This window comes from Miscanthus floridulus, chromosome 11, assembly GCF_019320115.1.
Source record: "Miscanthus floridulus cultivar M001 chromosome 11, ASM1932011v1, whole genome shotgun sequence".
In the NCBI taxonomy this organism is placed as follows: domain Eukaryota; kingdom Viridiplantae; phylum Streptophyta; class Magnoliopsida; order Poales; family Poaceae; genus Miscanthus; species Miscanthus floridulus.
The window spans coordinates 10,715,386-10,729,181 of NC_089590.1; the positions used below are offsets into that span (position 1 = coordinate 10,715,386).

The window sequence follows — 13,796 nt, forward strand, 5'->3', positions numbered from 1 at the left end:
AAGAGACGATGGCAACAATCTACTGACAGTTTACACGAACTAAATAACCAGTTATATATGTTGCACCCATAAATAGAAAGGGAAACATGGTATAATATTAGAACTCTGAAGCCACAAAAGTACTTTCAAATTATTACTCATTTTTTCCACATCTGGACCAATTACAAGGTATTCATTTACAGAACATATCCATATGACACAATATACAGACACCATCAGTTTATTGAACCCACATGTATTAATGTAGGGAAGTGATTACGCATTTGAAGCTCGGCTTATGCAGTAGGGTAGGATGGTTGCATGGCAAGGCCACACATCCCCCTCTTGTCAGAAATGTCCTTCTCCATCCTCAACAATCCATTCTCACACCACGTTGTGCCCCACGAGTTCTTCATCAGCCAATACTTGGTGCCATCACTGTCCTTTCCATAACCAATAGCTGTAATGCCATGGTCTAGGTCAGTGCCACAAGATCCGGTCATCACACCACCAGAGTAGAACTGAAATGTCATGTCGCTGCCGTCCACTGCCACCGAGACTGGCTGGCTGGCTACCGCCTTCATGAGGGCAGCCTCATCGCTGGCAGGCACATCCTCAAAGCCCTTTTTTGATGTAAATCCTCAAAGCCCTTGATGGTTGCGGCGCTGTTGGATAAATCCTGACTGGCACTGGCCATCTTGCGCGGTGTAAGGGTAGTCAGACTCGGTGGTAAGGCCACCGTTCTTGATGATGAACTTGAAGGCGTCGTCCATCTCACCACCATTGCAGCCCTGGTCCTCACCATGAACGTTACAATCCACCAGTTCCTGCTCCAAAAGTGAGATGAGCTTCCCGCTGCTTATCTTTACAATGCCCTCTGTGGCAGCTACAGCTGAGAACGCCCAACAGCAACCTGCATTCATTCATTTTGATCAGATGGATATCATTCAGTGCTGTAATAAATAATAAAACATATTATATATGCACACATAGGAGAATTGTGCATGTGTGGTCACCTAGCTAATTTTACTTACCACACTGCCCTTTGTTAGATTGTAAACGTGCCTCGGCCCACGGGCCTGCCGTACCCGGCTCCTCATCGTGCCTATATGTACACAACATTGGTTATTGAGTAATACATCACGTATTCCCCAATTCCTATTACACTTTCACCCTTGGTTCTTGATGGGCGTGACAGCACCCTTGGTCCTCCAGTCCACAGTTGCCGGAAGCGCAAGGGTGCTAACATTCTTGTAGTGGAATCCTGTTGGCACCTTCACCACATGTGGGTTGAATCCTTGTTGGTCTAGGTTGCTCTGAATTCTTCGTTACTAAGGTCGGCAAACTGGTTCACAGCAAGCCAGAACTTCTGGCTCTCGGCGGCATTGAACTACTCGATGAACTTGACGTTGGCTTGAACACCTAGAACCGGTATGCCTTCTTAGTGTCATCCTACTGGACCATCCACTGCTCATGCCTCGCCATCATGGCCGAGTCATCGTCGGTCAGTTCCCGAGCTGCAAGGAAAACATTGTTTATGGAGAGGCTCTGATATTAATAATAAGGCTCCACCAAAGGCTGCATGGAAGAAGTTAGTCTGGTTTCGAAAAGACAGTGGTGGCTTGCGGGTGCTGAATTTAAGCATACAAAATGAAAGTTTGCTCTTAAAGCATTTTCACAAATTCTATAACAGGCTAGATATTCCTTGGGTGCATTTGATTTGGGAGAAGTACTTGTATGGTCACTCCTAGCCACTCGCCCTCGCTGAGATGCATGGGGAGGGGCCGAGGGTTGCCCACAGGGAGATGGACGAGATAGGCAGCAAGGGTGAGAGGGACGGTGTGAAAATGCGGATTATATGCTTATTAATTTGTCTGGGAAAGTAGCTGAGAAAAAACCCCTCCTTACACGAGCGCCCCGGGTATTTATAGACCATACCCGGGGACATGGTGGAATTACATTAGAGCTAGGACTCTGAGGGTGGGAACTATACAATGACCAAGGGTACGGCGATAAACTCCTTTCTCCAGCCAACCACTCCTGGGCCCAATCGCCTTGACGGGGCCACTACTGCTGTCAGGATGGTCCCCTCCATGGTGGGCGCTGAACCTTCGCGCGCTCTCGGCGAGGGTCCGCCCATCGTCATCGTCCTGCAACCTTCTCGCCACGCTCCTCCAGCGCAGCTGACCTTCGAGCACGCCACCTGAACGCACAGATGGAATAAACCGATGAAGGACACCCTCGTTGTGGGGGTGGTACCCAAGATGAGGGCAGGGTTAGCTAAGCCAGCGCCGGGTCAGTGGGTTAGGGGAATGAGCGGTGCCGGGGGTACCTCCCCCCAACAGCAGCCACTCGAGGGTCAGGGCCCAGCGTGATGGGTTGGAAGCAATGTTAAAACTTGGGGAGGGAGGCATGTGTGGGTACCTAGCTTGCGGCCCCGGTCCAGCAACGCCCCTATTGTGCTCGACCGGAGCTGGGCCTTTGATTGATTTGAGTATATGGGCCCAGTGTGGAGTTAGATGGGACAGCGGGCGTTTTTCTCGGGGAGTGGTTCATGATTTTTCAGGATGTGCGCCTGCTTCTTTCCTTAGGTTGGGGTGCTTGGTGCCTATAAATAGTAAATGCACCGAGGTGTCTTCAAGCCGTAGCGACACAAGAGTGTTGGCTGGTATGCGTAGGGGTGGTTCTCGACACGGCACGGGATGGGTGTCGACGGTAGTTAACAACCATTATAAACCGTCAATATAACATGCATAAGGGCATAAAATATAATCACCAACAAAGGTCTAGGGGTTTAGACTAACAAATTCTATGAGTTTTGGGGAATCTGTATTTTCTACAGGGTTTATCCAGAAAACCATCAAGGTGGACCTACATGTCGGAATTAATCGAGCTTATCCACAGCGAAATGGACACCAGAAGACTCTAGAAGACTCGAGAGGACTCCACACCGAGGCAGAGCCCGAGTGGCTGCTAGGTGGGGCTAGCTGACCTCACCTGGAGGGCGCTCGGCCCCCCTAGGCCCACATGGCAGCCTCTCCTTCGAATGTCGGTTATCCACCGCCTCCTAGGTTGCATCTACGCCGTCCTTTAAGTCGGTTTGATCCAAGGGCTCACGATGGACACTTCGGCCTATATATACCAACCCCTACCCCCCTCCCATCAGGAGATAGAGAAGTCATTTGAGAAAACAGAAACCCTAATCATCCTCAGAGCTCCATCAATTCTAGGGCATAGCTAGTTAGGCTAGGTCTAGAGGGAGGCAAGCAGGCTTCGCTTGGATTCCTGATCTTGTCAAGAGCATGGTTTGGTATAATCTTTGTACCCCATCTCTTTTGTAACTCCATTACTTTTATATGCTTGCTATAATTGTTATGACAATATTAATATTCATCTCATTTATGTTCATCATTATAATGTTCATCGTCTACTTTGATTATATGGTTAGTATAGTTGGATTATCATCATGTTCATGCATAAGTTCGTATAGCGCTCAGTCTAAGGATCCATGGGTGGGTGGTCGACATTGTGTAAGCTGTGGTGCTTATATGTTGTTTACCTTGCGGATTCACCCTATATTCCGGGTCATGTGGTAGATCACGGATGTGACACTTCCATTGAGTCCTTTGTAGTCCACTCCCCGAATATAGGTGCATATAGGATATGGTCATGAAGGAAGACAAGCTCTGTTCTTAATCTTCCTTAGTAGTATCCCTTATGTGTAGATATGAAGATAAACTTAGGAATAACTAGTAGGTATAATTGCACTAATCAATATATGCTTTGACTTGTAATTAAGAATGACTTATGAATTATTCCTCTAATATTCGACCTGACCATGCTAATGCCATAGAAAGAAGTACATTGAGTGATTGAGTGATTTATCATTATCATTGATCAATACTTACCATATATATATCTATCTTATATATATATATATATATATATATATATATATATATATATATATATATATATGTATATCTTATCTTATGACTTACCCCTGTTATGAGTAGAATATTGGTTATGATTTACTTCTCCATCAATAGTATAAGCTATCAATACATGTCCTTGCTAGACCTTCCCTGTTGTAAAAATATAAATAACGATACCTGGAATACTCTCATGTGAAGTGCTACAATGGTATATTATTTGTGCGCTTGCAGAATTCCTTTTTATTTCTATATATTCTTTCTAGTCATATGAAATAATAAAGAACTACTTAGTATTATTCTAGTAGTAATACTAGGTAAAACCAATAAGCATCTCTGGCACCGTCATTAGGGATGACAACCTAGTACAAGTAATGCTAGGAGATGTAGGCATATCATAGGTGGCTACTTAAAACAAGTGACAAGTTAATAAATACCAATAAACATTTCTGGCACTGTTGCCGACGAAGGTAGCTAGGGAAAGGAAGTATTGATAAACTTATACTTATTGATGTGATCGAAATAACCATTGACCTATGCTCAAACAGGCTTACCCTTGTTTTGTCTACTTTTATATCTTATGCAGGGTAATGTATGACCTGGTTTTGACCTTCTGACAAACTACATTGACGATCTAGAAGCATTACTTAAGAGAACTAAGGCTAAACTCAAGAAAGTTTTAGCTTTAGAGTCAGGAAGACAACCTAGATAAGGCGAAGCTTAACACCTGAATTTGAAGCTAGATAGGAGGGCATGTGAGCTAGGAGGCATGACCGTCGCTGCCCCATAGTTTCCCCCCCTCTCTAGAAAATCTGGAACATATGGAAATTTTGCTTGCCAAGGATGTCAAGTGTGCTGTCCACTGGCACAACACATTGAGGAAAGTTGGCTACTTGATGTGCCAAATTGAGAAATTTATGGAACATATATCTTAAGCGAAGCTTAACATCTATCTTTGGATTTTCAATTATGTTTCTTCCCTTATTGTCTTGTACAGTTCCATACCATGCTTTCCTTGTCTCCAATGCTTTAACACATATTGTGGTGGTAGTGACTTGATATTCATCAAATCAAGAACCTTCAGAGCATGACCACACAATATCCCAATTCTATCAAATTGCTTGTAGCTGCATAGAACTATTTGCTTGAAAGGATCGCCAACAAATTTATACTCCTCGTATGTACAATCTCCTACTAGATATGCATTATTTTCATCTAATGCCTTGGTCCAAGCTGCAAAGGATCTTTCATATTCACCTTGAAAAGGTTCAAATATAATAGGTGTATACAACTTGCTAGCCTGCAACGACATAGGTGGTGGTCTCCTCATACCCATGTTAGGTAACCTTTTCCTTTAATCAAAGTTAGAATTTAGGTAACTTTTCTTTTAATCAAATGCTTAAAGAACCGGATGACAGATTTGAAATGGATTTTCAAGTCATTGTTCAAACTCACACTCAATTGTGTACTTCTCATTTTCTTTCAATTTGTATATACTATCCAACAAAATTTGCTTGCTTACCTTTTGCCTCACGAGGTTAAATTTTTGTTCAAATTGTACCATGTCTTCATACTCGAACATGCCGTCGCTAAAATCTGATAGAATACTTAAGCTTTCATTCTTCTCACCATTCTTCTCCATTTTCTTCTCTATTTTCTTCTTCTGTTTTTTCTTCACCTTTTCCTTCTCTTCATCCTTCTCTTCATGTAGATGTTTAGCCATTTTGCATGATGTGGAAGGTGCATAATCCATGCCATGCTTCTGCAACTGTCCTTTCCTATTGGTACATCCTGATCTGTGTAGAAAGTTTTAGGCTGCTGTCCATTATGAGCTTTGGTCTCAAACAACCACTTGAAGGATTCAAATGTCTCATCATACATGAGAGCAGCACCAAAAACTATAGTTTATCTAAAGTGATTGAATCCAACAAACACACCAAAAGGTCAGCTTTCCTTGTTTGTTCCAAAAGTAGTGTCAAAACCAACAACATTACCAAAGTGTGCATTATCCATTATCATTTTATGATCAGCCCATAATATGTTTGTTATTTGTTCTTCACAATCCATTTGCAATGCATACCAAAACAATGGATTCTCAGCAATTTTGTCTTGAAAATACTTAAGCATACTACCTGCTTGTCCATATGCCATCTCTCGTTGGCGCTTAGTCCGCAAATAATTCTGGCGATCACGGAGGGTGTAGATTTTTTTAGATAATGGAAAATTTCCAGGCCTCAGCCTTCTTCTAAGAAGAAGAAGCATCAAACTTATTACAGTACCACACCCATAATTAAAACTTATTACAGATTCAGAACTAAAGTTCAAGACGGTAAATGAAGGACCATCCATGCGATGCGAAGAACTCTATGGCTCTCGATTCTAGTAGCTTGCAAGCATCAAGAATCCGTTCCTTGTCGTCATCCAAGCGCTGCAACTAGAGCCCAAAATCGTAACCGGTGTGTCCCCCTGAAAAGAACCTGCAAAAAAGTTTTTGGGTGAACTTTATCAAAAACCATATCGTTTCTTGTGATCCATATTGCCCAGCAAAACGCCGCAACCCTAGTCAATAATAGATGATTATGATTGGAACCTCCTAGCTTTGACCAACTATTGAAAAGATGGTTCGTGTTCCATGGAGGATTAATGCCAAACAAAACAAACACAGCACACCAAAGAAATTTGGCATAATGGCAATCAAAAAATAGTGTTGGAAAGTTTCAAGGTGTGCTACAAAAACAACAAGCCTTACTACCATTCCAATTCCTTTTAGCAAGATTGTCTTTTGTCAGTATCACCCCCTTCTTCAAGAAGGGTGTAGCTAAGATTAAGTGGACCACCAACTTGGCGAGTAGCCAACTCATGGGCAGCTTTTGGCCCAATTCTTGCATCATCTGCTGTTTCAATTTCAAAAGCTTGTAAATCTGAAATTTTCCTTTGTGACACATTTAAGTGTAGTGCATGATTGTGTTCCAAAACCAGCGCAGACACTTGTAGAAGTTCCCTTCTCTCGATCCATTTTCAGATTCATGTTGACTTGACAATCTGTTCTAGTTTTGGCTTGACGGCATTTTGTTAGATGATGTCTTTTGTCTGGCAATTCGATGACCCTCATTTGCACAAACAAATTTGCATGATGTAATCTTGCCATTGGATGTTCTTTAGTTTGTATACCCTCAAAGCCTTGTTGTCCACCATAGCAAAAGCCAAAATGCCCAAGCTTCATTCAAATTTCCAAATTCCATGCCAACGTGAGGTACCAAACCAGGTAGCATTTCTCAAGAACAGAAAACATAACATGGGCAGGGGACTTGTGCAATTGCAGAGAAAAATCTTTTACTAATTCTAGATCTCATGGCAAACAGAATATATAAGCAAAGAGTCATTGTAAATGGGATTGAAACAATACAATCCATTAACATATGTTGGGGACTAATGCAATTGCAGAGAAAATTCTTTTACTAATTCTAGATCTCATGGCAAAAAGAATATATAAGCAAAGAGTAGCTGTAGTGCTGTACATGGAATTGAAACAACAAAATCCATTTGATATCAAGTAACAAATAATACATAGGGGTTATATTACTCACTTGTTAAGATCGCGATTCACTTGGTTAGCCTCTTCTTCAGTCTCCATGGTACAGAATACAAGATTAGGGCAGCTTGTCACTCGAGCGCTTGAATAACCCAACGAATCGTCCCCTCCATCGATGGAATAACCCGGCGATCACTCCTTCACCCTCCGTCTGTGCAGTTCTCTCACTTTTTAAATCTTCTCGTGCCTTTTCCCTTTTTGCTCCTGTTTCCTTCTCACTCGTCAGTGCTGGGTTCTATGGCTGTTTGCTTCTTGCCGCTGGATCAGCAATGGAGGGCATTGGGCGGAGTACGCCCCTGGACGTAGAAATTTGCTAAGTTGGAGGAGCTGGTTCGGTGTGTAATTCGGGTGTACGTTCTGTGACGTAAATATTAATTCTTCAGTTAACTAATGTGGAGGTTACTACGCGCTGTGTTGTCAATTCCACACAGCATTCTAGGATTACTTTAATTTGTATTTCTAGCTGATTGTGGGTCACTCTCAGCAGATACCATACGTTTATTCAGCAAGAACAAGAATATATAATGAGTAACACACTTGACCTGCACGCTGCGGTCCATATGTATGTACTCGCAGCATTAAAAAAATCCACACCTTCACTGATTTACACATTACGGCAATAGGAGGGCTATATAAAGACATACCACCCTCCTCATTTCCACACATCCATAGCAAAGAGAGTACACAAAAGCAACAGCAACCAGTTTGAAACAGCAGCAGAGTAGATCATGGCCAGCTCCAAGGCTTTCCTCCTTGCCATCCTTGGTTGTGCCTGCTTATGTAGTTCTGTCCTAGCGGCTCGTGAGCTGAGCGATGCGGCCATGGTCGAGAGGCATGAGAGGTGGATGGCTGAGTATGGCCGTGTTTATAAGGATGCAGCTGAGAAGGCGTGGCGCTTTGAGGTGTTCAAGGATAATGTCGCATTCATTGAGTCGTTCAACGCCAATAAGAACAACAAGTTCTGGCTTGGTGTCAACCAGTTCGCCGACCTGAGCACTGAAGACTTCAAAGCAAACAAAGGTTTCAAACCAATTTCAGGAGAAAAGGTTCCAATAACAACTGGATTCAAGTATGAGAACTTGAGTGTCAGCGCACTTCCAACGACTGTGGACTGGAGGACCAAGGGAGCTGTCACACCTATCAAGAACCAAGGCCAATGTGGTAATGTGCATTTCTGGTCATACTTGAAAGACTTGATTGTTTCCGAGATGATATATATATATATATATATATATATATATATATATATATATATATATATATATATATATATATATATATATGTATATGGGGATTAAGCTCCTGTGATGACATCTACAATGACTGACACGAACAATTATTATTGCAGGTTGCTGCTGGGCGTTCTCGGCCGTAGCTGCCATGGAGGGCATTGTGAAGCTGAGCACCGGCAACCTCATCTCACTATCGGAGCAAGAACTGGTGGACTGTGACACCCACAGCATGGACGAGGGTTGCGAGGGTGGCTGGATGGACAGTGCCTTTGAGTTCGTTATCAAGAATGGTGGCCTCGCCACCGAGTCCAGCTATCCATACAAGGCAGTAGATGGCAAGTGCAAGGGCGGATCAAAGAGCGCCGCGACCATCAAGGGTCATGAGGACTGTGCCAGTAAACAACGAGGCTGCACTCATGAAGGCCGTGGCCAATCAACCCGTGTCTGTCGCCGTTGATGCGAGTGACAGGACTTTTATGCTTTATTCCGGTGGTGTGATGACTGGCTCCTGCGGCACTGAGCTGGATCATGGGATCGCTGCTATCGGGTATGGCGTGGAGAGTGACGGCACAAAGTATTGGATTTTGAAGAATTCATGGGGCACCACATGGGGAGAGAAGGGATTCCTAAGGATGGAGAAGGACATTTCTGACAAACGGGGAATGTGTGGCCTTGCCATGAAGCCTTCCTACCCGACTGAGTAGAAAACAACCAAGAGTATGCTTCCGGGGAAAACGTCATCAGCTCGTATTTGAATAATCATATATGTGCCTTCTGCACTCTCATACACAGTTTGTTCTTTATGTATTGTACATCGTACACGTGTAACTTTTATTATGTTTGTGAGCTTTGTAAATATCTTGGATGTTTGAAATAGTATCTTAAAGCTCCTTATAGAGTTCCTTGAAGCCCAGAGTGTTCTTAAATAGTCACATAACATTGTGACCAAAATGTCAAGATCATTTCATACAAGTGGATTTGTGAGACCACATCTTCCTATTTTCAATGAGATAGATGACGGAAACCGGATATAGACAAGGATCAACCAAGAAGAAAAAGCTAGGAGAGCTAGAAAAGTCAACGGTGAGAGCCAAGAGCCCGAGAGGGTATGCAGAAAAAGGAGAGGGACGGGTGGATGTAGATGGGCTGGTGGGAGAGTGAGGAGATGCTGCCACACCGGAGGCGAGGCTGCAACCACGATCCACGAGGGTGATAGAGCCGCTGTCACTGTAGGAGATGAGGGGGATAGAGAGGGCGAAATGATTAGGGCTTGGGGGATGCGGGAGCAGCCAGAGCAAGGGAGGAGTCGCCTGTTACATACAAGGCGGGGTAATGGGTTTAGTTGGGCTAATCGTTATATCGGGACATGCCCATGCCACCCAAAAGGACTTACCTCAGGCCCAAGCACGACACTACAGTATGGACCGTGCTAGCCCGACACAATAAAGTTTAGGCAATGCTCATGCTTGAGGTGGGGCCTAAATTATGGGCCTCGTGCCAGCACATTTGCCCGGTCAATCTAGACATCTATACTCCATTCCTCTTGGCCGGTTGCTGATGACCTTAGCCCCTTTTTTTGTTCTATAGAGATTATGTTTTGTTCTAAGTAGCAAATTTAGTTGGTAATGGCTTCCCTAAAAAAATTAGTTGGTAGCTAGGCTCTTAAATTCACTATTCTTTTCTTTGTGTTGTAAACACACATGAATGAAACCTTGGTATTTCCGGTGCAAGGAACATGCAGTTCATTGGTTTTTTTTTTTGTTGCACGTGAGTTCTTTTGAAATTAATATAATGTAACATGTACATGGCACAGGATAATGCTCTCTTTTTTTAAAATAAAAAATGTATGCTTACAACGTTTCAAATGCTGCATAAAAAAAGAAAGGGATTTTTATTCTAGCCTCTGCATAAGTAATGCACTTAACCATCCCTTATTACAAGTCCAACCTCCGGCTGAAAAAAAGCAAGCTCTCAAAGAGCAAACAAAACAAAGAAATAAACCATGCACCAAACTAAGCACTAAGTCTATTAGAAGCTTTCAAATGCTGCATAAGAGTATATATATTTTTATATCTGGAAGATCCCTATTTCATTAGAGTACTAGAGCACAGAAGCATTTCCTATGTATGCATCACAAAGTAGCACCAACAACCCCCAGACATAATGTAACATACAGTAACACATACAATCCACAGAGATAGGAAGTAACTAATGCACTGACATTGAAAACTAATTTGATGAATACTTTGCCGCGAATTCAGCAATATTCTTGTCCGAGCTCCCTCCATTCTGCATGGCTTCCTTGGCCCTTTGGATCCACATAGTGGCGTTCATTCTATAATTATCCTTTCTATCCCCATCCATAACATCCTTGATGCACCTTTCCACCTCGTCTCTCGTCACCAAGCCTTTCTTGTCCTTGCGCACTCGGACACCCAAGCCCCACATGCTCTCCATATATTTTGATATGGTCGGCTGGTCTGCCCAGTGTGGTATTGCCACCATTGGCACACCATTAACTATTGCTTCCAGTGTCGAGTTCCATCCGCAATGTGTGAAGAAACAACCTGCATATTAAAAGTACGCAACTAAATTTTATATTTCTTATTAGTTAGTCTCATTTTCCCTTATATGTAGAAGAATATCCATTTCCCATACCTGTGGCTTTATGTGCTAGAACCTCGAGCTGGGGGCACCAAGAAACAATAAGGCCACGTTCCTTGCACTTGTCACGAAGTTCATTGGACAACTTGTGCTCTTCGTTTGACCTCACAACCCAAATGAATAGTTTGCCAGAATTGTACAATCCATTACCAAGCTCTTCTAATTGTGCTTCATCGTAATCAGAGACAGTACCATAGGATACAAGAACTACAGAACACGGAAGCTGCTTGTGAAGCCAAGCCAGACATGACTCGCTGCTGTTGAAGAGGTTGAAACCGTAAGTCTTGTTCAACGGCAAACGGTCATCATCAAGATAAAACGATGGCAAGGTTGGACCTATTGTCTTTGCACGCCATGTTAGTGCCATATAATCTGCCTCCTGCTCAGTTAACAATGCAAATGTGTCGAAAAGAAAATCAATCATATGATGGTGAAGTAGAATCAAAGAATCACAACAAACAGACCAATCATCGATTATTCAGTAAAGAAACGTGAATATGGACAAATCTTGACGTTTGTAAAGAACAATAATCGATTATTCAGTAAAAGAAAAACAGAGTATGTGCAAGTAGCACCGAAAAATCACTTGAGCAAAACAACAAACAGGTGCCGGCCGTGGTCAGGGTGAGCTCACCTTGGGTTCGATCTCGTGGAATGAGTTAACGAGCACGTCGTCGGCGTCCTCCAGCCCCTCAAATTGCCGCACCGACGCCTCAAGGAACACAGGGCACCAGTCCGGCTTCGCCGCGAACGGCGGCACATCGTTGGCCCCGAGCTCGACACCCAGCAGCCCGCGCGCAAACAGCTCTTTCCCGTCCACCACCGGCAGTGGCAGCCGCCCCGCCCACACCTCCCCGTAGACGACGTCGACCGCGCAAGGCTGCGACAGGAACGCCGCGGCCGGCACCCCGGCCGCCTTCGCCACGCGCCGCGCCCACGGCAGGTGCGAATCGTAGACCAGCACGCGCACGGGCCGCCCATCGGCGGCCTCGGAGCGGATCAGCTCCGCCAGCGTCTCCGAGCCGACGGCCTCGAGCTGGCGGCAGTACTCGTCGAGGTCGGGGCACGCGGCCACGCCGCCGTTGTCGAAGCCGTCGGAGATGGCTGCCACCCTGAAGGGCTCCCCGGGAGGCGGGGTGGTGGAGAGCACGTACCGCGAGGTGACGAGCGTGGGGCGGAGGCCGTGGTAGGCGAGGCGGCGGCCGAACTCGAGCAGCGGGTTCGTGTGGCCCTGCGCGCCCGGGCACGGCAGGAGCAGCACGTGTGCGCCGCCGCCCCCGCCCCCGCCCCCGCGGGCAGCAGAGGAGGGAGACGAGGTGGTGCTGGTGGCGCTCGTGCTCCCCATTGTTTGCTGTCTTCGCTAGCTTTGTGTTGTGTTCGCACTTCGCAGTAAATAAGTAAGGTTTTTCGTTCGTTGGAAACTCACTCGGAATACATGGTTGACGGTGTCGTCGCATGGTTTTTTGTTGATGGAGTTGTCTGCCTTCTCTTTTTTTCCCCCTTTTTTGTGGCTAAGCCAACAAAAGACAGGTAGAGTTTTTTTTAATTATTAAGAAAAACAAATATATCCGGCCTCCAACATTCAACATGTGAATGTGTATGGCCAAGCAAGAGGCCAAAGATGAAATCCGGTTACACAAACAAAAGCGATACTGATCCACTGAGAGCCACCACCGTAAACAGTAAAACATAACACTTAATCTTCAATCCTCTTGTGATATCTCCACAAAAAACAAAAGATAGGTCTAGAACTTTGTTCTATATTATCTTAAAAAACAAAAGATAGGTAGGGATAAAGGAGCCTCAAGCCGGCCACTTTTCTTCCAGAATTGCTATAGTGTGGACACCTTTTAGTTGGATTTTTTTGGGGTGGTGGGTGGTGATGCGTTGAGACCATTAGATTTAGATCGGATGGTTCTTGTCATATTCTACCTTTGATTGTCTTCTACCTTAGAGCATCTCCCGGAGTTTCCAAAATCCACTTCTAATCCTGATTTTTTTGGCAAGATTGAAAAAAAACGGCTCTCCTAAAACTCTCAATCTTTGCGGGAAAATCTACTCCACCACGTACGCTCGTATCGATCGGCTAATTTGGAGGTGGAAAACATGGGGAATAATAGGGAGTAGGACAGAGCTCTCCGTGCGAATGTACAAGAGACAAAGAAAGTATAAAAGTGGTTACGGTGACTTTAAAATAGTCCGAGATTCTTGATGCAAAATTGTTTTTTTTATATTATAGGACCGATATTTTTGGAAACTGATAGAGGAACTCAACAAATATGCTCTCAATTTTTAGCCACTTTAAAAACTCTTTGTTGGTATTTCTCAACGCAAACAGAAATAATCCGTAAGCGCACGGAAGTACCGTTGTAGCACTTCACCCGGAAAAATTCAAGG

At 44.2% G+C, this 13,796-nt stretch overlaps 1 protein-coding gene and 2 pseudogenes across 1 annotated transcript; 1 reads left to right on the forward strand and 2 right to left on the reverse strand.

Annotated features, from left to right (window-relative positions):
* Positions 1 to 275: 275 nt before the first annotated feature.
* On the reverse strand, positions 276 to 5,634 carry LOC136491636 (senescence-specific cysteine protease SAG39-like; annotated as a pseudogene).
* A 2,597-nt stretch (positions 5,635 to 8,231) lies between these two features.
* Positions 8,232 to 9,482, forward strand: LOC136494455 (senescence-specific cysteine protease SAG39-like; annotated as a pseudogene).
* A 1,121-nt stretch (positions 9,483 to 10,603) lies between these two features.
* On the reverse strand, positions 10,604 to 12,814 carry LOC136494456 (UDP-glucosyltransferase UGT13248-like). Its single transcript, XM_066490618.1, has 3 exons — positions 12,034 to 12,814; positions 11,394 to 11,778; positions 10,604 to 11,302 (listed from the first exon to the last, which is right to left on the reverse strand). The coding sequence occupies exons 1-3, from the start codon at positions 12,742 to 12,744 to the stop codon at positions 10,965 to 10,967; spliced, it is 1,434 nt and encodes a 477-aa protein (XP_066346715.1). The 5' UTR covers positions 12,745 to 12,814; the 3' UTR covers positions 10,604 to 10,964.
* Between the last annotated feature and the right edge of the window lie 982 nt (positions 12,815 to 13,796).

What these genes read in the sequence shown, in the direction of transcription:
- LOC136494456 (XM_066490618.1), bottom strand. Translation starts at nt 12,744, where the DNA reads ATGGGGAGCACGAGCGCCACCAGCACCACCTCGTCTCCCTCCTCTGCT. An exon ending in TCCACGAGATCGAACCCAAG is followed by an intron (nt 11,779 to 12,033) that starts GTGAGCTCACCC and finishes TTAACTGAGCAG; the next exon opens with GAGGCAGATTATATGGCACT. An exon ending in TCTAGCACATAAAGCCACAG is followed by an intron (nt 11,303 to 11,393) that starts GTATGGGAAATG and finishes TTTAATATGCAG; the next exon opens with GTTGTTTCTTCACACATTGC.